Source organism: Scleropages formosus, chromosome 11 (assembly GCF_900964775.1).
Source record: "Scleropages formosus chromosome 11, fSclFor1.1, whole genome shotgun sequence".
NCBI classification, from domain to species: Eukaryota; Metazoa; Chordata; class Actinopteri; order Osteoglossiformes; family Osteoglossidae; genus Scleropages; species Scleropages formosus.
The window spans coordinates 14,178,999-14,206,418 of record NC_041816.1 but is presented as its reverse complement, the minus strand read 5'-3'; the positions used below and the strand labels follow the sequence as shown (position 1 = coordinate 14,206,418).

General features: G+C 40.8%; 1 protein-coding gene across 4 annotated transcripts in view; it reads right to left on the bottom strand.

The window, feature by feature from the left end:
* LOC108941142 (myocyte-specific enhancer factor 2A-like) overlaps positions 1-26,190 on the bottom strand; it is a 68,828-nt gene extending 42,638 nt beyond the window's left edge. For all 4 annotated transcript variants that reach the window (XM_018763728.2, XM_018763729.2, XM_018763731.2 and 1 more), the window contains exons 1-3: positions 25,800-26,190; positions 21,125-21,255; positions 2,636-2,816 (exon numbers count right to left, since the gene is read on the bottom strand). In XM_018763728.2, coding sequence (XP_018619244.2) covers positions 2,636-2,689 — 54 coding nt within the window. In that variant the 5' untranslated portion in view covers positions 2,690-2,816; positions 21,125-21,255; positions 25,800-26,190. The remainder of the gene's footprint in view (positions 1-2,635; positions 2,817-21,124; positions 21,256-25,799) is intronic.
* Between the last annotated feature and the right edge of the window lie 1,230 nt (positions 26,191-27,420).

The window sequence follows — 27,420 nt, the reverse complement described above, 5'->3', positions numbered from 1 at the left end:
TGTTGAGAAAGGCACTGTCAAGGAAAATACCAGAAAAAGTCTATCAAAAATCTGTTTCTATCAAATTCCTCCTTTACAGCACATGCTTCGCATTTATTCCATTAATGATATGGGTCTCTGAACTGTACTATATATATATATAATATATATATATGTATGTGTGTGTGTGTGTATATATGTGTGTGTGTGGGGGGGGCGGGGTCTATGCTATTTTCCACTAAAAAAAAATCTTTGTTACTTTGTTTTTCCAGTGCTTTTACCTAGTCAATACACACTAAACTGCAGATCATAACCCACAAATAAAACAGGCAACATGCAAGAAATGATTATCAAAATATAGTCATTTGAGTCAAAATGGTGCCTACAAAGGTATTCTTTCTATTCTGGGAAAAGATGGAAGCGCTTGGTGCCAAGTCTGGCCTGTATGGCAGATGGGGTCAGTGAGACCCAACCTCACAATTGCGGTTGCTCGTGCTGTATGAGGCCTAACGTTGTTATGCTGCAGCAAAATTTCCTTATTGTGCTTCTAAAGGCTTCTTACTTGGTCTGTCAAAGTTTTAAGAGTTGCGAGATAAGACTTTGAATTGATAGTGGTGCCAGATTCTTTCAAAGACCAAATAAGACGGCGTCAGTTTTGACTCAAATGAAGAGGTGGAAGGGACAGTGAGGACCTGGTTGAAAAGACAAAGTGCGCGGCTCTTTCACGACAGCTTTAAGAAACTTCTCCATCATTGGTAGAAGTGTGTGAATGGTGGTGACTGTAGAAAAATAAAAAGAGCCAAATGAAAGTGCTCAGTTCAAGCATTATGTTCAGCCATCATTCATTAAAATATCATCATTCAAAGAAACGGTTTGGAGGTGGAGGCATTACTTTTCATTCAACCCTCGTATCTACGGCTATTTAAAACTTTTTCAATACAGAGCATGTTTTACTGATGAGGAATAAAAGATGAACAAATCCCAAACAGCTGATGTGAAGAAACCTTTCATTTAAGGCACTGAACATAAATGACTAGTTATATGGAAACAATGATGTTCGGTCAGTACATTAGGACTGTACTAGTAATTGTCCTTCTGAGTTAGAACACCCTACAGAGCGTTAACTGTAAATATATTTATAACACTTTCTGAAGCTTTCAGCTGGGAAGTTATATGAGGGGAAGTTTAATCAGAATTTTTTTTTTTTTTTTTTTTTTTTTTTTTTTTTTTAAAGTCAAGAATATTGAAAATTCCCAGACAGAGATAATATCACATTTCACAAATAATTAACAATAGATTTCAGTAATTCAGAAAATTAATCTGAAGGCCTAATTGAAACATTAATCTTCTGATTTCCAATCAAACTTTAATATATGGTACAGGGGTTGCTCTAAAGGTTAACACTGAGCAACAGCAGGTGACCCTGGATGACCCTGGCGACCCTTTCCTGGATGGTACACCCCTACCTCAACAAGCTGGTGTGCCTCTGGCAGATGACACCTTGTGTGTCCATTCTTATTTGAATGCAGCCCAAAACCTGGCATGTTACTGACAACTGGACCATCAGAGAGACTTTATTTCACACTTGGACGAACAGCTACCCACACATCCATTGTCCAAAAACGGAGCACAAGAAGACTGTGAAGATCAGTAATAATGCTTTTAACTTCAGAAAAGTAAGTGTAAAACATTACAAAGCATTATTACATAAACTAAGAGTTCTTTAACGGCCACAAACATTTTTATCATGCTGTAAAGATGGCCTTAACAATTCAAGTACACTGCCCACATCTGTATTTGTCTTAATTACAAACATGATGAAATCTGCATGCTTCTTGTGCTTAAAAATTACAAAATACTTAAAATGGTTTTAGAATAAATATCAAAAATATGCATGTTATGAAAATTTGTTGGGGGGTTACAGAGAAGTAAATAAAAAAACTGGCCTTTTTCAAGGAGTGGATTTGTTATGTTGGTGTGTACAGTGCTCTGTGTTTATAATAATTTATGTTTATATAGAACACAATGGGTTAGAAGAGAAGAGTACTATGTGTGTACCTGACCTGCCCTGTTAATGAGAGGGCCCTAGCATCATGGCTGCTTCCTAATTATCGGCCCCTAGGGGCCCAAGGACAAGCACTCCAGTGTGGAGAACCTGAGAGGCCACAGTCGGTCAGTGGTTCTGCACATGGACTCGGACAAATACACTCACGCATTTCACGCACACATGCAAATGCAGCTGCGCTCTGCTCTGCTCCCTTCTGCAGCCTCATCAACTTGTGCATGGAAACCATAGGGTGCTGTGTCTCAGACCATAAATATGGTCTGGAAAAATGTCTTAGTCGCTAATTTCACTTCTCAAAGCACTGAGGGTCAACAACGAAACAGCCAGCAGGTAGTGTAGTGATAAAAGCAATCACCTTACAACTCAAGGACCAAGGTTCATATTCCTGCTCCTCCTTGCAATACCCCAAAACAACGTACTTACCCTTACTTTGTACAATAAAATGGATCCAACTGTATCAATGAGTGCATCATTGTCAGTATACCAACAGAGCCCTAAGTTCTTTTGGACAAAGGCACCAACAAAATGAAATGTAAATATAAATGGTTTCAACTGAAGACCTGACAGAAGCAGCAGAGAGACGGTATTTACCTGTCTGTTCCGCTCATCCATTATCCTGGTTATTTGGATCTTCTTTCGACCCATTGTTGCAGCCTTTTTGGTCTTCCTGACACCCCAGAATATCGGAAAAACACCTAAAGTTGTCTTCTTGAACTCTTCTAGTACATTGTACACACTAGTTCTTCCTTTCTACACGTCACTTCTCGTAAATCTGTTAGAGAGGACAGTAAAAGAAGAGAGGAGAAATGGGCATGGTATTAGAAAATGCAACACTCATTTAGGTAGTCTCCTGCTGCAGAATATCCTTGTATGAAATCAACATTCATTATTACAGAGGGAGAAAAAAAAGAAAAAAAAAAAACACACAACTTTTTTTTTTTTTTTCTGAAAGCATATATTTTCACATACACTATCATTATCAAGTTTGTAACCACCCAGAAATTTTCAAGGTATCATTAAATTGATCAATAGTGATAGTGAACAGATTGACAATGTCACGACTTTAATTTTATTTCACGTAACTGTCCTATGCATCAAACTTTGCATTCATCAAAGAATTAGCATCGTAAGTCACCATGGTGAATAAGAGGTATGGGCTGATAACACTACGTAGCGCTCACTGGAAGTCGCTCTGGAGAAAAGCGCCTGCTAAACATAAACGGAATCCTTCATTGTGCGGGCCAGTCCATCAAACACAGTACTCTGGCTTCCTGTATATTCAACAAATAGGTTTTGCATAGCTCAGAAGTATGTTTTGGATTGTTTTCCTGTTATATGATGAAATTTGCACAAATCAAGTACTGACCACGGGGGATGGCATAGCGTAAAACAGAATGGCAGCCTTTGTGGATCATTATTCCTTCCACTCTGTACAAATCCAGCACCTTACCAGTACCAAAAGCAGCCCCATACCATTACATGTCCTCTGCCATGCTTGACAGAAGGCATCAAGCATTCCTCTAGCGCCGCTTCAACTGCTCAACATCTCACATATGTCCTCCTCCTTGATCCCAAACTGACACTCATCCACTCACAGTACCCTTTTCCAGTCATCCACCATGCAATGCCTGTGTTCTTTTGCCCATTTTAACCTTTTCTTTTTATTTGCCAATTTCAGATATGGCAGATGACAGTGGTATTTAGCGTGTACTATTTAAGGAAGCAGCGAACTGAGGACCAGTAAGGCATCTGTTTCTCAAACTACAGACTCTGATGTACTTATCCTCTTGCGCAGTTGTACATCTGGCCTTTCCATTTCTTTTAATGTCTTGGTTAGATCCAGTTTGTCCTCTTCTCTCAAGACAGCAGCGGACACCTTTGTATGTAATCTTTAGTATCTTGGCAATCTGATGCATTAAGCAGTAATGCAACTTGCAACATTAGTAATGATGTCTTGGCTGTATTTTTAAATAAATTTAATGGCATTTTAATGTAAAAGTATAAATTCTTTAAAAAAAATTGAAATGGTGATTCCAAACTTTTGAACACTAGTGTACTTTCTCCTTCTCCTTTCTTATTAGATAGAAGGTATACTGTACATGAGTGAATATCAAAAGTGATCCATCCATAAAAAAGCTCTTTACTGACTGTTACAAACAAATGGAAACATAGTCAAAGTGACCTATTCATTCTCTGTATGTCCTCGGGATTTAAAAAAAAAAAAAAAAAAAAAAAAAATGCGGCTTAGAAGCTATTCAGAATTACTCTGCAGCAACAGCATTTTCTACTATAATTCAAATATGGAGAACAAAGGACAATGGCAGCTGTAATGCTGTGTATTACATTATGGGATTACACTGCTGTGGCTTGGTTGCTTTTGCATTGGCTGTAACAGAAGGCAGGCCTGTCTCTAGCCCTGAGAGGACGGTCGTCTCTGCAGGACTGGTCCATCTTGCCCAAGCCTCACCAGGGAGAGCCCACACATCAAGCCCCACTCATGGTTAATGCACAGTGACAGGGCGAGCAAATTAGTCACAGAAAGCACTTAGCAATCCCTTCTCCTTCTCCCTCCCTCCTTTGCTTGGAGAAGAGTCGGCAAGTAATGGGAAAATGAGAAAGCGAGCAGCTTCCCTCCACCTCACACATCCCATAGTCCTGGCAGCTTTGCCACAAAGACGATTAGGAGTGCATCCAGCCTCAGGTTGACACTAGTCTAATCCTCTCAGATAGATAACAAAATCCACATGTGAGAAACATCTAAGACTTCGGTCCAGATCCTGCAGACTTAGAGGAGCTCACAGTGTTCTTGCTCCTGTGCCGGGACATTAAATCTTGGAGGAAAGTGCTCCTCTCTGACAGGTAGAGATCAATAAATGGAAGCACAAAACCTCAACCATAGCTCTGCCTACAAAACTTTTAAACAACAAAAGGAGCAGAAGGGGAAAGCAAAACCATACAAACCCCCTAAACTGCCAAACCTGAATTCACTACACTGAAGGTCTGCTCTCCCCAACATCTCCCATTTAATGAAAGGGCACCAATAAGAAATAAATGTGCTGAAAAAACACAGAAGGCAGCATACAGGAGTTTGCGACCAAAGCCTCCCAGACTCTTCCCATACTCGTAGCCAGAGCACAACACTATCACTAGTCACACAGACAAGGGGACATCTGTCCTGGAGGCTTACATAGTTCCGCTACAACTTAAAGACACTTCCCACTGACAGATTAGAGGAAATATAATTATTTTGGAGTAAGAGCATCAAACGCCCTCATGTGCGTTAGACTTCTCTTGCCACAACCCTGCAACTCTGGAGCATATCTAACTGGAAACTCTGAATTACACGGTCTCTTAGCATGTGCATCCATCCATTCTTCCAGTGGTCAGTAATCATTTGCCCACTGCATTATCGTGGTTGTCCATATAGCACAGGGCACGAGCCAGAGTACAGCCTGAACACAACACCGGTCCAATGCGGAGACATAACACACACAATCAACAAGGGCTATTCACCTGAATCAGACAACTGTGTGGACAGTGGGAGGAAGCAAGGACGCCATTTAGTAACCCACACTAACAAGGGGAGAAGATGCAAATTCTGCACAGACAGAACCACTGCATTATCAAACTAAAACAGTCTAACATGATGCCATCCAACTGTCCCCTGTGTCTCTTACATCATTTTCACACAAATTTTAGTGTAATAAATGCTGTTCTTCAAAACAGAACAATAAGCCGTTAGTCACATTCTGTGTAAACTGTGTAAATGTACCAGAAAAAACAACACTGAGCTACAGAATTATAGGTAGCCAGCTTTTACATTCTTCTTATTTTTGATGCTCACACATGGAACAATAAGCGTGTGTGTAATACCACAGTATGCTGGTGAAGAACCTCTTCAGCTTTCTCATTATGTATATTTCACAGTTCATATCAGACCTAACAGAAACAACTGAAATATAGAAAGGAGGAGGATGCTTCTGTATTAACAAGCATAACTGACACCAAATGGAGTGAGAACAAAATATTACTTAAAATGAAAGAAATGCATCCAAGACAATAGCAAAAATCATCACCCCTCTCTCACAAACGGACAAAAAAAATGGATGGACACATGAAGAAATGCGCACATACAATGATAAATCATAACGCACTTATGTCCTCCTAGATCCGTGTAGTAAATATGAAAACCATACAATGTTGTCATAGTGCAAAAATGTCCACAACTAAGTAAAATTTTAACCTTGAGGAAACCATGGTCCCCCTTTCTAATGATGTCCCATTTTAAAGATAAACAGTAAATAGTTTTTTTTTTTCTTTTTTTTTAAAACCATAAATGAAACACACAGATATTACGTACTGCCCAACGTTACTCTGAATGACTTCATGGTTTGACAAAGCACTCTTGGAGAACACAGATCTTTTGCATAATGCATTGTGGCATGACATTCCCATCAGCCTAATCAGCAATGACATGTTTCCCTTTCAGAGACTGCAGGTGCACCAAGACTGTGAAGGCTCACGACGAACACCAAGTGTGCCTGTAAAAATGTGCATATTGAGATGCCGTCTTATTCCTTAAGATGTGACTTCTCTTCCCCTCAGATAATCATTTAAGTATTTAACTATTTATTTTCAGACAGGCGAGGTGCAGTAACTTCGACGCAGACAAGACAAAGCCCCAGATAAGGAACTATAGGCTGTTCAATAGCAAGTCTTTTAGGTAGAGTGACGATGGCAGGATTCACCACAGCAACGCTACACTTCTCCTCCAGAATGAAGGCAGCATCAGGCTGATGAGCCACAGCCCCACTGCTGCAGAAAACGTTCCTCTCGGCCTCTCAGTCCCACAGCCAAGAGCCTCTCCCAACTCGCCTCAAGCAAGGCAACAACAAAAAAGCAGCACCTCTTGCACAATTAGACACAAAGGCCATGTGAAAACCTACTATGTGGTGAGGTTTTTGCAAAAAAACTGTCACAAAGTTCTCAAGCTCACATGTGTAGATGTTGGTGTTTAGGAGGATACTGATGAAGGACTTCGACGTTCGGGGAATGAGTCTCGGTTTTCGCTATCTAACACCTCTACGAGTACTGTACATTACCAACACAGGCAGTAAGAGCTACCCTGCCAAGTTAACAGCTCCACAGAGCCCCTCTCCAGGCCTCAAGTGTGCTGGAGTTAGCCCACACAAGCTCACGATACATATAGTAGCTCATAGGTTACACTGCGCAACTGGTGTGAGCCCAAGACTCTATGAAACCGGTCAAGTCCAGAAGACCTTAGTGCTGTACACCCAGACTGGTGTCTACATTCTTACAGGTTCAACGCTGGTTGGAAGGTGCTGACCAAACATTTGTTTCACAGCAATCAATGCCGATGCAGTACTCTTGTGTTACTGTGGAAGACACTAGATCTACGCGACATAAAAATCAATAAGACTACATGCCCGGTCAACCTTCCGTAAAGCACGCAAGCAAAACGGGGCTTTAACAGAAGGGCAAACGCAAACCAGACGAAGGCTTCTCTGCCTCCACAGACCATTCAAACACAATTCTAGGAAATGAACCCCAGAGGTAAAGAAGGAAATGTTACATGCTATTAATAATGCTACAACAGTTAATGATGGGCAATTTGTCTAATGAATCCTGTTTCGTTTTATGGGCCATAACTGTTTAGTAAGTGTTGAGTTACACAGTGTTTTGTAGTAATTAATCTGCATACAAGACCCCTGATCAAAGTTAGAGAAATCTCACATACTAGGAAGTGTGGATTCATTCAGTGATTACCGTATGTGAGGAAGGCAAATATTCTGATTCTCTATCTCTGCACCCTGACACATTCTTGGCTCCCTACTCCATCTTCTATTTTGAAGGACTCCAGCACAAGCTCAGTGAGTGATCCTTCTTCGTGTTCCTTGCCTTTTTATTATCCTGGTTCTTACTTTAAATAGGGGTGCTATGTTGTGTAACACATCTTCCTTCACTGTGTATGATGCTTATTGGGTGCCATCCTGTTTTTACAGTCAACCTCAACACAATATTTTCATAAAATAATGGACAAAGAGCATAATACAAAATCCAGACAGAAAAGTACCAGAAATCTCAGAAAAAAATATAGTGCAAAAACAGCAACAGTGGGTTTCAGGCAGAACATGACATGTAACTTCTGCTACAGTGTGTACACAACTAAAGTCAGAAAAACCTCAAGACTTAAACCGGTATTTTTTGACCAGCAACAAATCTAGACAACATTTAAATTTATTCATTTAGCAGACACTTTTGCCCAAAGTGACATACAACTCAGCAAAATGCACATTTCAACAAAGGGATTCTCGTGATTCTCAAAGTACAGTAAGCTTGTCTGATGTCACTATTTAAACTAGCACACATGAGTGATAGCATAGAGAACTGATAGGAAATTCAGTACAAGTAGAGAGTTACAGTAGTCCAGGTGGGATGTCACCACGGTCTGGATCAGAAGCTGTGTATTCTGTTGTGAGACATTAGCGATGTGTCTGAACAAACCAAGCTTCCTGAGAGAGGCCAAACTTTCCAGATACAACCTCAGCCCTGAAAGCATTTGCAATCCCTGATGCTAATCTGGCATGCGCTGAACCTTGAAGACCTTCTCTGTCTCTCCAGAACATTGCCGCCCGTCTCTTTAGTTTCCAAGGCAACTAATGAGATATAATTAATAAGGTCTTCAAAATGATCTGTGGGAACAGAAGATTTGGAAGAGATCGAGAGAAGACAGCTCTAAAGGAACGAAGTGAACATTTAAAATATGTACAGCTCTAGAGAACATCATGCCACACTGGCACCCTTTTGGAAAACATTGCTTGTATATCTCTCGGTAACATTACTTAACATACCTCAAACAGAGAATTTAAACAGATTACATTTGGTATTAAAATAATTTGTTCAATGTTTACAGTTTCTTCATAGGTAAATGTAACTAACCTGAATATTTATTTATCATGCACCAATAACTGAAAAAACCCACAAGTGTGATTTTTTTTTTTTTTTAATTCCAAGATATTTAATAATAGCCAAAGGAATCGCCAAACTGACAAAAACAGGTGTCCAGGTTTTTAGATCTGCATTATGTTGGGAAACATCTCAGCTTGAATGATAGGTACATGGCACAAGAGATAAAATGAGAACCGTCCCCACTTGACATCTAGACTGTTTATGTGTTTCTTGTAAATAGCTCCTGATGGGATTAGCCTGTGTGGTGTAGGATTTACTCCACAGCATGCTATGACGGGCATACCCATTGCACTGTAATCTTTTTGCGCACATTTGACAAGAGAAATGGAGCAGACCCAACATCCACAGGTCATGTGTCACAGGGGAACACAAGGTTGTCAACCTCAATTGCAGTGCAGAAACTGAAAACATCCTGTAATCATACATTTTTCAGGCAAGACTGGAAAAAAGGGGGGGAAAAAAAAGAAAACAATAATCACATGTACACAGCTCGATTTTCTAAGACAGTACTTAAAATTTTTGAAAATAAATTTTACACATGGTGTGTGGAAATAAAAAATGTAAGTGATAAAAAAAAAAATAAACAAGGTATTACCATTTAAGTAGTTTCTCCAAAGTGATGCAATGCAAGAAGAAGCGGTGCAATTTCAAAGAAAATGTGTTTTTTTTTCTGGTTTGTATATTGTGTGTTTTCACTTATACGTGTCCATATGCTTTACTAAGAAAGCCTGCCAGTCTAGATTTAAGACTGTTTCCCTTTTTGTGCAACAAGCATAGTTTAAATTAAAATATATTGCCAAATTGCATCGCCGACTTCCAAACACGCCGTGTTTGACCCTAGAAAAGCACTAGAACTGTACCTGTGTGAAAATGAAGTAAGCTGCACCAGTACCAGCTTACCTTAGCAAAGCAGCATCTGTTTGAACGGAGCGTCAGAGGACAGCACAGCGATGGTTCACACACGTCGTCTAGATGACAGCAGATTGTGTAGGACTTCAAACCTTGTGCACAATGTCAAGAAATCTCTCCTAAATCAGAGCTAATGTGGAAGGAGAAACTGATGACTTTTTTTTTGGTGTACAGGCAAAGCCCGCTGCTAGGACAAATGTACGAAATGTACACTGAAACAACGCATCGGGGGGAGAGTAGTGGCGTGGCGGATTCAGCCGGTGCCCGCTGTGTGGTGGGTCTGGGGTCGAGGCCTGCTTGGGGCACCTTGCGATGGACCGGCGCCCCGTCCTGGGTGTGTCCCCTCCCCCTCGGCCTTGCACCCTGTGCTGCTGGGAAAAGTTCCGGCTCGCCGCGACCCCGCTCGGGAGAAGCCGTTGTTGACGATGGATGGATGGATGAATGGATTAGTGAGCTCAGTTCAAACCTTGTACAATCTTGCCTCAGTTATCATCTTATCTTGCAATACATTTGTGTTTTATGTCATAATCAAAACACTGAGACTTGGCGAGGAATAAGAGCTTGTTAGTATTTCTTTTTTGTTTGTTTATTTTGACAGAACAAGCAGATTCATTTACATGCTGCCTGAGCCCGATGTAGAGTGATCTGACAGCAGAAACACAGACAAAGTACGGTGATGATTATTTTGTGGAGGCAGAGGGTTCATCTTACACTTGCCGCCTGCCTAGCTGTTAACCCACACTAGATCAATGTGAGTTCAGACCACTGTTCTTCCTTGCAGCATCTCAGCCACCCCAGAACAGATGTACAAATTGCATAACCGTGAAAATGTTAACAGTGAAACTGAATCCGACAGTTATGTCTAGAATCAGCACTGAGGCTTTAGAATGTGCCACTTTTAAGAGGTCCAAGAAAGGAGAGAGGGGGGGGAAATTTAAGAATTTAACAATAAGATTAAATAGCCCATGAAAGTTGATGTTAAATTTAGAGGTCATAATGTTTTGTCCATTTCAGAATAAATGAATGGGTGTGTCTTTAAATTCTTTCAAAGAGCACCAAAATAAATCCCGTTCCAAATGCTTCACAATTGCTCTCGGATCCAAGAAACTCTCAGAAATAGAACCACTCTGCAAGGTGACTTTTATTAATTAGCCTGAAGGCAAATGGAAAAAAATCTTTGAGATCGTCTGTTCAATAATTTAATAAATGAACCAGTTATGACCTGTGCGCTCTGGGGTATTTCAGCGTTACCTACCATTTTGCACAAATGATGAAAAAACTCAGAGCACCTATTCCTTATACATAAATACATTTTAAAAACTCAAATAAAAATCAACATTTCCATGTATGTGTACATTTGTGAATGACCACAAATGCGATGGGACGGTTCAATCAAAAACCCTCTCACTGTCATCTGGCACAGCAGCAGGCACTATAATATAATTACTAGTGGGACATTCCTATTCCCATTAATCCATTTGTGTCAGTCAGGTTTCCGGCTCAAGTGATGAACTGATTCTCGATTTATCAAGGCTGAAAAGGACGATGACCCTCTGGTTCTTCCCGGGGAGGTGGTACACTCATTCGCAGCTCCCTTGCTGTGAGCGGACAAACTGCAAATCTGGGAATAGACTCCTGGGTTTCCTTTCACGGGCTGTTTTGCACAATAATGTTCACTGCAAATCTTACTCATAAAGATGTTTTTTCATGGTTGTAACTGTCCAGAAATGTCCCATTATGCACTCCGCAGGACAGTACTGTCAAATAAAAACCACATACCAACAGAGACCAATGAAAAAAATACTTCATGGCATTTAAAAACGTATTTTTAGCATCTCAATTCAATAAAACAACACTGCACGCTCCTTTAAAAGAGCTAGTTTACTATATTCAATGCAATTTTAATATTGTTAGTGAACAAAATGTGAAACTATGAGACCAAGGAAAAACTAATTTTAAGTTTTAAAGTCTTCCACATCTGCCCACTTGGTGGTCCCATGCACGAAAGGTGAGGCACGAAAGTCCTTGGTTCTGGGTCCGTTGTGGTGGAACAACCTTCCCCTCTCACTCAGAACTGCTGAATCTCTGCCCACATTTAAAAAGGGTCTTAAAATTCACTTCTTCCAGACTCACTTCACCCATGATCTCTTAAGTTGATGTAAGGTGTAAATGTTCATGCACCATAACTTTAAGATCATGCCCGGATAAACCTTTACAAACTGACATTGGCTCATACGGTGAAAAGAAAAACTAACTGTACTTAACGCGCTTGCATCCATGTCTCTCTTTCTGCCAATGTAATGTACACATTATATTTTCTATGAGATGTGTGTCGCTTTGGAGAAAAGCATCTGCTAAATGAATAAATGTAAATGAAAGTTTCATAATGAAAAGTACCTCATTTGACCTTGTTATGTCAATATAATGTTACTCGCTCTAGACAAGTTCTTCAATAAATGAATAGCATTGTAAAAAGACTGATCTGAATTCAGGCATCTTTACAGCAGATATTCTGCTATCACAGGCACACATACTGTTTGCATCCCCTTCATTTCTATGAAAGTATTTTGTTAACGTGGGCATGTGTCCATGGCCGAGCACCGCGCTTTCATCCCATTTGCATGACTGTCCATCAACGGTGAAAGAGCACACCAGAAAGATAATCAAGCGGACACTGGAAAGACGGAGCTTATCATAGGCATACTGTAAATACTGTGAAAAACATGTCAGTCTTTTGATGATGCAAAGTCGCAAACTATCAATGGTGAACAGCAAGACTGATTCAAACGTGTCCCTGTGAGGAATACGAGGTTATTAAAGAAGCTTTGAAAAACTATTGCCTGATGATTGAAATCTGGGGTCTTGCTGTTGGGCCACCGCTGGTTTATTTCATACAATGGGCTAGAACCTAAGAAATTAAATCAATGGCATATTTGTCTCTGACACACTTAGCATCATTCAGAAGCTGAGATGTTATTATTGTATTGATTTTTCATGAGGAAAAGTACCTCATGTGACCTTGTTATGTCAATGTAAGGTCACTCCACAGCGACACTAATATCATTCAGAAGCTGTGCAGTTAGGGTCCATCGTTATAAATTATTTCCATTACTTTCATACATAGTACATTTTGCTACAAATTATTTTTGTCTACTATAAGAAGAAAGTCTGCACGTAATACCAAAAATTAATAAACATTCAATCATTAGATTTAAGGATCCCTTCACAAACATATATTTAACATATTTGTTGACGCATGACTGTCCTTGTAGATGACTTTTTACTCCAGACTTCTGTTATCACCGCTACAGGGAGACACCAGGGGGTATGGGCATCACAAAGCAAAGGTCTAAAAGCCACCTCTCAAAGCTCTGATGGTTGATGAGTCCTGGGTATTAGACATGTGAAACACAATCCATGAAAGTGATAATATGAGTCCTTAAATTTGCATGTTTTGTTTTGGTACTTTTGGAATTTACATGGAGGGAATTTATTAAAAGCCAGACCACAAAAAAGTGAAATCCATGCACAAACTGTCTTTAATTAAAAGCCATAATTAAGAAATTTATTTTTTCTGTTTTGCATATTTTAATGTTAATATTCTAAATAAAAAAGGAATCACTAAATTTTTAATCAATCATTTCAGTGTACAAGATACAAAATTGTGCAAGACTACAATCAACTACGATCGCACAAAGCAAAGTTTGCTAATCGAAAGACGTCAATAAACAGTTTTCACTAGGAATTGTAAAACGGTATAAGACGCACACATACATCATCTGAAACCGATTGTCCCATACGGGGTCGCGGGGAGCTGGAGCCTAGTCTGGCAGCACAGGGCATAAGGCCGGAGGGGGAGGGGGACACACCCAGGACGGGACGCCAGTCCGTCGCAAGGCACCCCAAGCGGGACTTGAAGCCCAGACCCACCGGAGAGCCGGACCCGGTCAAACCCGCTGCGCCACCGCAGCCCCCTCTTAAGTATAAAACACATAGGTTAACTACACAATTCAGAAGGAAACAGCAACACAAAATAGAACAGTATTATGCTCCACGCAGACGGACAGCGCTGCGTGCACATGTACATGCATATAGCCACTAAAGACACAATTCCGGCGCAGTCCGCTGCCTGCAAACTGGTGCGGGGAGTTGGCGTTGCCCGGGCCAACCCTTTCCTGCCAGGTGGGCAGCTGACTGGGGTGAAAGGGATATAAGAAAAAAGGCTGGGGCAGAAGATGCAGTAGACAGCATGAGAGCAGCTGAGCTGCCAGTAATGGTATCCCGTCTCCTGTTTCACGCACATCAGCAGAGCGTGGCACACGGTGAACCCTGACACAGAGGGAGGCCAAGGAAGGCCGGTTACACGGCACTGGCTATCGCACCTTTGACAGGACAAATACGAGCGCACAAACAGCACTTAAACACGAAACAAAAGGCACGCCGCAGTTCAACCAAAAGCAGAGTGTTTGCACTGAGGGCTACGGCTCCTGGGAATACAACGTTTCTATGCCTTAAAGGGAAACAAACAAGCTGCTTCAAATGGGTGGTTTCCATTGGACAACACTTAGAGTCACGGTTACAGCCCAGAGAAGCACATTTATCATTACATAAATATTAAGTGACTATTAAATCTCTCTCTCGCTCACTTTTGTTAACCGCTTGTCCCGGTCAGGGTTGCAGAGGTCTGGAGCCTATCCCAGAATCACACCAGCCCATCGCAGAGAATGACTGTTAAACCAAACTTAATCTTAAATATGACTTCATTTGAAAATGCATTAGAAATGATTACTGATTAAAAACAACATCCAGTAACGACCGCTCCTATTTGTGACATAAAATCGTGCTCCAATTCAGCAAACGTACATCTGCTAAATGTTTAAATGTCCACAGCATTTTGCAGAGCATTAATACTTTATTAGCTTTCCCATTGCTACAAATGATTTTATGAATCCACTGACTTCACTACACAACTTTTGCAAATGCCACGTTTTCTTTCTGCAATTAGTAAGAATTCAGCAAATAAATATGAAGAAATATGTCATGTTTAAGTCTGTTCCCTGCAGAGACTGTTAACAAAACTTTTGCACAAGACTGTAACTCAAAATTAATAAAACTGTTATGAAAATGAGAGGTCTTACAAATTATCTTTATTTAAAACAGATGCATCGAAAAAAATGTTTATACGACCTTACCCCTAAATAAGTTAAACGTCCATTTCAAGTTTTTACGCTTTCATTTCTTGATTTGAGCTGCTCATAAGAAGAACAACTATTTCATGACAAAACCCCTATCGTGACAACAACTGCAGTAATCCAGAGCGCTAAGGCTGGAAATTTGTAACAAGCTGACAGGAATCTTGGCTGTAACCGCAGATCAGAAAGACATTTCATCAAAATCAGGAATAATCTTTTGGGCACATTTTGTAGGCTCACACTTTTATAGGATCTTTTCATCTGGTAAATTGCATTATAATGTATTCTTCAGAACTGTTTTTTCCACCTCATTAAAAATCTGTCTTTTCAGCACAGGAATGTTTTCCCTTATAAATGAGAAGGAATCGCCAAACAATGTTCTGATCTGAAAATAGAGCTCTGGCCAAGTTTCTCCACACATTGGGCATTTTTAACTAGCAAACATCCTCAGTTCGCAGAAAGTCAGACTGACAACTACTAGGCAATTTCCGATTTATTAAAAGAAAAAGCACACTAATACTAAACGTCAAAAATCCACCCGTAACAATATTCGCAAATGCCTGATATCTTAAATGTTCAATTAACGGAGCAAATTACAATGAAACCTGTCACGAGGAGAAAAAGCATTCTCTTTTTATTAGACAAAGTGTTCGACAGGTAATTCCACAGCAGATGGAAATGGGTACGAGCCACCGAAGAGCAGCAGCAGTGAAAGGGGTCAACGTTTATATGCTGCAAAGAGCACATTCTGTCAAGGTAGCCAGTGTACTCCACGCGTCGTGCTGTTGTTGCTTTCCCAACACACGTAGCCCACAGCAGAACTAATCGGGGGGCCTCAAAGCCCCCATAAAACAGGTGCGGTGCGACTCGGTCCTGACACGGGACCGCCACACCGCCAACCTCTGGTCCACGTTCGCAGTCGCGTACGCGGGCTGCTCACGCCCGTCGCTTCGTGCCTGATCACAGCCGTGATCACGGCCCACGAAGCAACTTGTTTCTCCTCACTGCTTTAATCACCGCATTACTATGGCGTGCCTTATAAAAACGTTTTTAAAATACTAAATAAACGGCCTGGTATTGAACGGTGAGAAACAGCAACAGTGGGGCATGGACAGCTGCTCTACAATTACTCAGGACGACAGATGTGCCTAACATACTATCTGCCTCTACAAGTAAGAAAATCTTTTCCCACCAAAAACAACAGAATCCAAATGCACAGCTTTAAAATGCAGACTTGTGAAACATGTTAAGTCAATTCATTATTGCATATCCCCCCCATACCCTTACAGTACACAAACATCCCATTCAGTTATGATCAACTCAGACAATTTTATTTTTCTCTTCACGCACCTGACAATGTGGGATTTATAGTATGATTCGGTAAAGATAATCAATGACTAAAAAAAGCTGACATTTCCCCCATCGTGCAGAAGGAAAGGGAAGAAAGGAAAAACAGGAAACTCTAATGCAGGTCCCATATAATCCATGACTGTTATTCGGAGACAATGCAGGGGAAGCCATACTAAACATCCCAGAACCACTGTGATTAACACAAGTTTCAAACTTTGACACCAACAGTTTACATCAGTTAATGAATATGTATATTCAACGATTCGAAGGTAATCCCTCCCGGTGTGAGTGCCCTGGGGAGAAAGTGGTAAAAGGAAACTGCTTGAATGACTACCTAAGCATTTACACTCTTAAAGGACAATAAAATACAAGCGCAATGGACTTAAAAAACGTGCGAACTTCTCAGCAACACAGCTATATCATTTTGATCAATGTAATCACAAAGACTCGATCTGATGAAAAGAAAAAATCTGTCATTTACACGTGATGCTGAGTGCTTATTACAGGTGGGTGTCGGCGACAATGGCAATGCTGTGATTACAGCAATACTATTTTTCCATAACATCCAACGCCGAGGACACCACAGTGAAGTCTGACGAAACATCACACCAAATCTATCCTCCGACACCACAGATGTCCTATTATACACCGGCTCCTCCTGCTGCAAACATTTGAGTTACAAACTGTCAAAGATAACCTGGAAAACATTTGTATCCAATTGCTTCTGATTCCAGTTTCCTCACCATCCTGTCTTCTACCATTTCTGTGCGTTGCGGAGCGTTTCCCGCTTTTCTCTGTCACACCATGACTTGGTGAAGGACTGCTTTCGTTCATTCCACTTTCAGTGTTTACACCTCATAGTTGGTGGAATAAAAATACCGAAAGGGAAAGTCTTCGGGTATTTTTTATTTGCTATATTTGTATCCAGGATTTGTACATAACGTGCGCTGGGACATCTGTTTTTATTAAGTTTTATTAATATTAAGTTTTATTGAGTGTGTAGAGAAACAAAGTGGTCTGAAGTTGAGAAACATTGGACGTGCTTACGTGAGTTCGACAGCATTGAATGGGAGGCTACGGAGAGGATGCTTTTTTATTGTCAATAGTCTTAAGAGTTCATTTTAATGTAGTTTTTTTTAATCTTTAAAAATTATTTTTTAAAAAAATAAAAGTATTGCACTGAAATGTAGTGGCTTCATGTGTACCCTGTTCCCATGATACAGCAGACCACTGCAATCCTGTAGGCTACTGAAAGTATTTCTTATTTATTATAGTTTCAACCGAGGGTTTTACAGAACCTAAACCATTAGAAAGTGGAGGTACGTATGTATTATTCAGCTTTTATTGAATTTTTGTAGTTACTAACACATCCAGTTACAGACTTCCGGTAACAACTGTGTTCATAACTTGAGGGCCCAGTATAAATTAATAATATAAAAATTAATCAATTAATGAGACTGTACAAGATTTACTAATCATAAATAATTACCTTGCTTTATAACAAATGAAAGGCTTTGAAGTACATGTTGCGAACAGCATTATTTTGCTCCACCATCCCACACAAACCCAAATCCACCCCACGCTACCTCACCCCAAAGGTCAAATACCCAAAGCAAAGACCTTGAGCAGGTAGAGAACGAGTTTGATCAGAGCAAGGGGATTAACTGGAGATTTAGGCTGCTGCTCAACTACAGCAGATTTTCAGAGCGAGCCAGGGCCAAAGGGTAAGGGTGTCCCCACTGAGGGCTGCTACAGGAAGGGCAGGGCAGACAGGAAGAGCCAGAGGAGAGCACTGTCTGTCTCTCCTTAAGCTGCTCTGCTGAGGGGCACATGTGCTAAATAAGCCAAGGTATGGAGAAGCTTACGGCCAAAGGTAAGTGAAGGACACTGCGAAAGGTCGCCATAAGCGCATTCTGTAACGGGACATAGATCCTGTGTCCGCCAGCTATTCATTTTGGATTCTATCATCTTGTCACTACTAAGACAAAGCTCCAAGAAAGCATTATTTGTGCCATTAAGGCAGACTGCTGTTATACAAAAGTACTCAATAAAACATATACTGCGGCTTCATAAGTAGATAAAGGTGTAAGGAGAAAGGCAGAGTACTGCAATTGCAATGTGTGCTTAACATGCTAACCAGCTCTTCGTACGTTATGGCCACACAGTGCAACCTGAAAGTATGCAAACCCCTTGTGCCCCTTAGTTTTACTACAAAATGGTTATTTAATCAGAACCAGTCTTTCTCATCTGACAGAAGAGGCATGTAATTCAAAGCTCCATACGTTGGTTTAGAGGAGCTCATTTGTGTCGAAGGAAAGTAGCGCAGGTGCAAAAATAAGCGAACCTCAAGATGCATTGGTAAAACCAAGTAGGTAAGTACAATCAATTGTAAATCAATCCACTTTAGAAGTTTAATATTCACATGTCATAAGTCTATTTTATTATGTTATAAAAGAAAAATAACCGAAACAGGGTTCACATACTTTCAAGCAGCACTGTATAAATCAACAAAGGTAAGTATGTTGGGCAAATAAGTAAACTGTGCTTACATTTAATCTCATTGCTGAAAGTTTTGTTTATGCAAACCACCATGTATGCAAAAGCATGCCACCTACAGTCCTCTCTCTGCTTTTAATTTTACTTGATGTTTCCCCCCCCCCCCTCAACTAAATATATTTTTCTTCTAAACAAAGTCGTGCATTATTTCAGTATTGCGAAATGCAGTTTTACAGTTTTTTTTTTTTTTAAAGCTGTTTAAAATCATGGTTCAGTTCTTGTATGAATACCAGTGCTCTGGATTTCATAATTTTTAACATACCTACAATATAAACTAGAGTTATTGTTTAAAAACATATAAAAGAAACAAAATTAGAAAAGGGATACAGAAATACACATAGGTGGCATGTCTAGATAATAATGGTCATTCTCCCTTACACTACAATAATTTTATATACAGTTAATGATTCTACATTAGAGTACTGAGCTGTGATGAGATGTTAAAAGAATATTTATTGTTCAACACAAATATTTCCTTTGTAAATTTTATTTAATGTCAGGGGGGTAAATAACTGTAACCAAAGGAGTGAGTATTTATAAAGTGTATGTGGTCTACCATCCTGTGCCAGGGCTTGATCCAAACCCCAGCCCTCTGGGTTGGAACTCATCACTGCATATTAACAGAGAGTTTAATAAAGCTCAGCTTTCTGCTTCTAACCTAATGGTTGGTTTTATTTGGCAAGCTTAGGAGGAGCTGACACAGAGTGTTTTATATGATTACAGGAAAGGAGAATGAGTAGCCAATATTTTGAAACACATTTCTGTTTGATTTCTTTATTTATTTTATACATATAGGTGAACCTGTCTAGCATCATGTGGCCATGTGGCCCTGTGGTTAGACAGGAGGCAGCCAGAGGTTTCTGGGTTTTGAAGCCATTTTGGAGGCGATTCATCAGAGACCCCACAGGGCCTCTTGGCATTCTGCTGGACTGAGGATGTATTCCAAAAGCCAAAGATAATTAAATGAGGTCAAATTTATCCGATGTAACCCATGTATGTTGGCAATTTATGCTTTTCTATATTATTACTCTCATTAAACGCTATCCAGATGTTTCTAATGAAAGATAAAGAGTGCCAAGCATTAGGTACACATAGGATGTGCCATCAGGGTCAAAAAAGTAAACTATCCATAGGAATGAAAAAGCAACACAATCTCACAGTGTACAGTCTCAAAGGCAAGTTGGAATAGACTTCTTGATGGTGAAGCCATCAAATAATAAGCCTGAAACCCTGTCTGGACTCACCAGAAAAGGTGAATTAAAAAGAAAAGTAAAACATATGGTTTTGAATGTAAAAGTGCATAGGTGCATGCACAAAAACCACCTGACAAGGGGTCCGCATTACTGTCTAAGGACAGTAAAACATGAAATAGAAAGCCACTGCAAAAAAAAAAAAAAAAACTTGATTTCACAATGAAAACTACACCAGTTCTGGCAACTGCTATTGCATTCTTCATTTTGTAACACACATGCAGGTGTATTCTTTTTTTCTCTCCTGTATTTGCTTACCCTGACAAGTTTCAGAAAGGAAAAAAAACACCAGCATCTTCAAGAAGCCACTGCAGTCAACACATTATTATTACAAATGTGTCTTTCGTAAGTATTGTACACAGCCGTCATAAATAAGTAATGTGACAAAGATACACAGCACAGGATACTTAAACCAGCATATTGTTTACTAAAGATAAAAAGTAGGCCTGTAACAATTCTTTGGTGCTGAGATTGTAGGATCTTCTAGACACTAACAGGGGGTGTCATAGTGAAACCCATTTTAAGGGTTTTGCCACTTTTTTTCAGGAAAAATACATCAAAATTTCATAACCTCTACCTCCCCTGCTGAAGCAAGTGATGTCAACCTTAAGGGAACATAAAAACTGATGTGAATAAAGACAGATGGTGAATCAAATTTGTCACTGTGCATTTACGTGCTGTGGAATTGAAGGTACAACGAAGAGTTCTACTGTTGTACAAGCCACAGAAGAGAACACCTCAGCTACGTGACTCCCTATAAGACCTGTAAAGCACAATGTTTTGTTTCTTTTAAAAAATAAAAAAATAAATAAATAAAACAACATAGCTCTTACCCAGTGACGAGAAATGTCGATTCCTCTTAACTGGACCACGAGTATCCGGGTCTTTCCCTTCCTTAGTCTTAAAAGTACTGCCTTATGTTGAGCTTCTCGCAGCGTTCCCTTCCTTGGGGGGGAATATAGTCCTAGGAAAGGAGACAGAAAAGTGTTCTGTTAGTGAAGAAAAGACATTTTGTAAACAGTCGTCTTCTCTTCTCACAACCAGCATTAATGGCTGATCAAACGCACCCACGCTCTACACACGTTCCTTTTTGTCATACGGAGGGAGCTCAGACTGGCACGCGTTGAAAAGCCAAATGTTACAAACGAGTACAGTGAAGTAAATTCTCCCAATTCCCACCTCCAGTCCCTCCTCTTACCGCCGTGCACAAACCTCGTGCAGTTAACATAACAAGACAGACGACACTGAGACCCCTTCATATCCATACATCCACGATCCGGCGCGTACACACACACAAGCACACGCGCTCCGACGGCTGCAAACGTAACAGATTTCAGTCACAGACTGGAAGTGTAACTTGCCAGAGCAGCCAGTCACTACATTTAGTGTCATTTTCTTTGCCACTGCCAGACCTAACCGAGACGCTCGGTGCCAGGGTCGATCATGCATCTTATCAAGTTATCTCACGCGCCGATTTCACGTGACCTGCACTCTCTGCAACAGGGCACATCATCGCATTTGTTGAAGCATCTTTCGTTCAACATGATAAAGACAGATCTCGGGAGCTCGTCTCTAGCGTCAGCACCCCGAACCGGCCCGCAGGCCTGTAATGTAACGCAATTAACTAGAAATATTCAGTCGGTCAAAGCCAGAGACGAAGTGTCAATAAAAATACACACAGAGCTGCTTCTATTTCCTTGCCAATTGCTGCTAAAAAGATGTCTGTCCCTGAGAACTGTTGCTATTTCTGTTTTCTGTTTGGCCAGGAATAACTCAACATAAGGAAAGCAGGGGTGAAAGGAAAATAAAACCAAGCTACACGTGTATATCTCTCAATGCTTCGCTCCCTCGTCCCATCAGCTCAACTGCATTTACAAATAACACATTCATGCCCAAAGAAAGCAATATACTTTTTCGTTTTGTAAGCGCTTACCGAAACCAAAACGAAAGGGCAGAAACGTTCAGCTGAAACATTTCAAGGCAGATGAATGCAAAGAGCTGGACAACAAATTCTGTAGTTGTCTACTTTTCATACTGGCCCTTTTGATGTAAACGACACATAAGAATGCAAAGTTTACACAGCCAAACGCATTATATGCAACATGAGCTCCACCCTTCTAGTCTGGTAAGTACAGCTGATGACCATCTTCATTATGCCAAGTGACGTGACTTCTAGCCCAAAACACAGGAGCAAACCGTCAGTGACAGACAATGGCAGAGTAAACCACTGCTCTTTGCAAACTGTTTTTATACAAAGATTTTGCCTCAAAATACAGGATTTAGTGAAGGGATATCAAAATTACTTTGGCATGTTTCCCCAAACAGAGCCAAGCTTTCCTTTAGATCCTTAGCTACTGCCCTTTCTGCTTGTCAAAATAAACAACTCCGTGGAAATAAAACTATTGTTAGCAGTAGAAACGAAAGAAAACCTCTGGCACAAAACGGAACATTTCTGTGTTGAGAGCTATCATCTTCAACAGTGACGTCACGTGACAGTACGAAACCAAGCTAGCGAAATACAAGCATGTCAGACTTTATTGCATTGCCTTAAACGGGACTGCAGCCAAATACTAACGACATCAACATTACGTTCAAGTGAGGAATAAGGAATGAAGGGTCATCAGTCATTTCACTCCACAATATGATCACTGCAACTATCGGCTGCTCCTATAGTCAACTAACAAAGTTCTGACAAAACTCAGACCTGGAAATTATATAACTGCAAAGGATCATTTTCCATCATGGCTTACAGTAAAACAACTGGAATTTTCCTTTTAAGGAACTGGTCTTGTAACTAAGACACATTCTGAACTGCTTCTTCAAAACTTTTGGCAAAGAAAATACTGAACTCAGTTCGCTAAACAAATGGCCAAAGTCAAATCAATTCTCACACTGAGTGGAAACATCTCACAGTTTATTAATCAAAAAAACAACAAACAACTACTGTACAGAAAACAAAATCTATAGTTAGAACTTTGAAGTCCACCTTAATGAAATAATACTGGGTAGCAAAAAGCAATGAGTGCTCCCAATACTTTCTGGACATTGAAACATACCATGATTATCTGCCTCTAGCTAAAAAAAAAGTCAACAGAGAATGATCAAGGTTAATAAAGCTAATGCTATTAAAACAAATTCAATAAACCATAACATACAGAGCATCAGAAAATGATTATGAAAAACAACTTAAGACTACTTAAATTGATTAGGTATTAGACAAATTATAGGAAAATGAATGAAACATGCACAGTAACAGGCAATTATGCAAATAAGTGAATAAAACTGCAGCACAAGGAAATGCTTCTAAACATGTTGCTGTTTACCTATAAAGAAAGGTCCACTGCAACCGGGAAGATTTATTACAGTATTTTTACTTTAAGCAACACTGCCTGATAACATTGCAAATGAGCATCTAAGGAACACAATTTTGCACAAACAAAATTACATCCAGGTGTACATACAAGTGATGGGCAAAACTCTGAGGTTTGCTTTAATAAGCCCAGAATAAATAAGTAGATGGATCATCACTGGCATAAAATATCCCAAACTTTCTATACTTATGCAACATTGAACCACACAACTAGTCATTTTATTCCATGACATAGAACAGTTTAGATTCCATAATCAATAGTACAGTGGAACAGCTTCCTGAGAGCTCCACTGAATCTTTTAGTCACAAGCCCAAGTCCTTAATTATTAACTCCACCTACTGCTTCATGCACAGCAGTTATACTGTATGTGTTTTAAGAAAAGCTTTGGCCAGGGTGAAGAAGAGCTTCAGCAGATAAGACATTTACTGTAGCTTCAAATATCAAAGGAACCAATAACATCATGATGTAAGGATTCTTAAGTAAAGGGAAAAATCTGGGTGCAGCTGATAACCTTAGTAAAACATGGCGTGAAAGAACAACAGATATTTTTATGTCAATTAAACAGCATTAATAGCTTATGGCAGATACCAAGTTGTCGGTATGTGCAAGGCTTTTGCCCAGCACTGATGTGCCACCGTGACTGTGAGAAAAAAAGTCTCAATACTGTCACTCCGATATAGACCTTTGTAACCAAGAAAAACACTGATAACACTTAAGCAAATCACTCAAAACATGTATTGCGCTGATTGTTCACTGAGTGTGTATATTACTGTTAACGATCATACGCAACAAACTTATTTTACTGCAACTGTTAACATAATCTTACACATTTACACACACACACACTTACTCATATCTATAACTGCTCATCCTAAGGCAGGGTCACAGTAGTCTGGAGCCTATCCCAGAAACATACAGCGCAAGGTGAAACAGGGTGCATTCTGGACTAGAAACCACTCCTTCGGTTCAAAATTTGTTCTGGCTCTGTGCTTTACAAAAAACAATGTAAATAAGTACAAGGGATGCCACTACAAATGCTCAACTGGTTACACACTATTTTTCTTAGGCCAGATAAAGATGCCTAATAATATGACGTTTCTTTAAAACGTAGTATGGTTCTGCTTCAGACATTTGGCAAACAAGGCAATGAGCCACACATGGCATGGGCACATGAAGCCACTACACACACACACACACACACACACACACACACACACACACACACACACACACACACACACACCTCTCCTCCAGATTGGGGGGGGGGGCTGCAGTCACTGTGTTGTGGGCCCTCAGTGACACAAAAAGTAATAAAGTGCACTGGTAGCTTGTAAAATGTTGCTTGAAAAAGAGTGGCCAGCAAACGCACCGGCTCAGAACTGGGGGGACAAGCGTGGCTCGTCCAACTTCGCAGAACCCCACGGGAGACACACGTGTGTCCGTCTGACAGCCCGTCGCGGTGCGCAGATGATCTGTGCTCTTCAGTGCACTGCCGTGTGTGTGTGTTGGGTAGAAATGCTGGAATCTGGCTCTCTGAGTCGGCATCGGGATCAGAATGACCGACATAAGAGAAAGATCAGGTTCAGGATGAGGACGACGAGGCTTTTCTTTCTCTGTACGAGCACCACGAATCTGGAGTCCAAGTTGCGCTGGTGCATTAACGCCACATCTTTGCTGGATGACGCTCGACAAGAACTCGCCCCATTTTCATTTGCCACTTAAGTTACACACAGAGAAATGCGAGAAAAAAAAAAAAAAAAAAACAAACAAATAGTTCACTCCGCAAAACACAGAAAAGACTTTTTATTATTGCCAAGACTCGAGCGTTCCTCACACGACACACACAGCGATGATTTGAACTACAGCAAACGCTCGAGCGGCTGAAGTGCAGTTCATGATGAGCCGAAGAGGACGCTCACCGCTGCAGTTTCTCTCTCTCTCTCGCTCTCTCACTCACACACACACACACACACCTCAGCACAGCTGTGGAAACACGAAAAGCTCCGGTGTAAATAACAGGGACGCGTCAGCCCCCCCTCTGACTCTCTCTCACTCACACACACACACACACACACACACACACACACAACAGTCTCTCCGTGCGGTTTTTCGTTCGTTGCTATTTTTTGCTACTCACCCTGGTCTCCCCCGGTGGTGTCCGTGTATCGGTGTCTCAGACGGACAGAAGCGGACAAACCAGCGTGTCTCTCGGTCACTCCGTCTATTTTTAGGGGGGCTGACAGAGTGAGGGGCGCCGGGCGCGTGTCACCGCGAGGCTCCGCCCTTCCAACTGTCAGTCAGTCACCTCTCCTGTACTCTACTCTACTGCCCACCCTCAGGAGTTAAAAACACCCCAAAAACTCAGCATACAGCTTCCATTTAGTATTATTATTTCTTTTTCCAGTTGCTGACTATGAATCATGTGAACAAAATTTAACGCGCTTCGGTATAATTTAAGTAACGCCCTAACTGTTAAGAAATGATAACGCTGAAGAGAAGCGAGCGACAGGCAAGCTGAAATAACTGTGTCTCCGAGTTTGCGCAGAAAGTGGCAAGCTGTCGTATGACGTCACCGTGCACCGAAGAACGAAAGAGCGCGTGCTGAACAAGGTGCCCACGCCCAGCCTAAGTGGTCGCTGATAACGTTTTGTGTCAGCCGATGGAAAAGGCGCTGTGAAATGCTGAGATGTAAAACTGGTGGTGGATAAACTGTGAGGGGGGGGGAAAAAAAAAAAATATCGCTTTTCGAAAAGTGCACTCCAGTCCTACGTTTCGAAATGAATATTCCTTAGAAAACATGTTCCAAAGTTTACTTCTCTACTTTGCTCATTTGTTTTCTCGTTTCTTGGCTTTGCCGGATCGGTGGGGTGACGTCACTCCGTTGGCTTCGATACCATTGACGTCATCCTCACAGATTACAGCAACAATAGGGCGGCGGGTTTTGAAGAGGCGCTTCGCTAACCCAATTAAAGTATTCGGGATTTGCTGCTACCCTATTGGCTTCGTGCGGAGGTTCGACCGCAAGCGGCAATTGGCTTAGTCGCAAGCGGTTAGGAGACTTGAGGAAGAGGTGTGGTGCCCTGCCGGGACTGGTTTTACTGCGATTTAAAGAGACATTGACCCCAGTTAGTGAACTTGTGAGAGGAGATTAAAAAGCTTGAAAAGGTACAAAGTTAAATAATTGCACTGGCCATCCCATAATTTATCAGATAAAAAAATACATCTGAGAAAAGAAATAATGTGGGTTGTCTTTTTAATGTCCTGTAACTTTGAAACCTCCTATACTGCTGAAGGGAACAGCAGCATGTGACACAAAAACAGTAACTCTGAGCTCCACAGGATTCAAAGCAGTATCAGACACTGTATTGGTTTAAAAAACAGGACATGTCCCGTTTTTGCGTTCGCTTGTTGTGTTTTTACAAGTCTGTAAGAAAGTGCATGGTTCCCTGTTATAATGCAGGACCAGGACTCATTCCTGCGGTGTGCTCTCAGCACTGAACATCACTCAGCTCCTAGTGACCTTACAATGGTGTACTGTACTACTCCACATATATAGCATCTGACGGAAGTTTAGTTCTGAAATGTTGTAAAGATCAGACTTCTTACGACATAGAAGGATGAGGCTTACAAGAAAGAACCTTGGTCTAACTCTCGGCCTTCATTAGAACACATTGGCATAAACAGAAGCACACTGGAACATCTCACCGTGGAGGCTGACTGGACCGAAACATCGATTATAAGACGGCGCCTCACAAGGG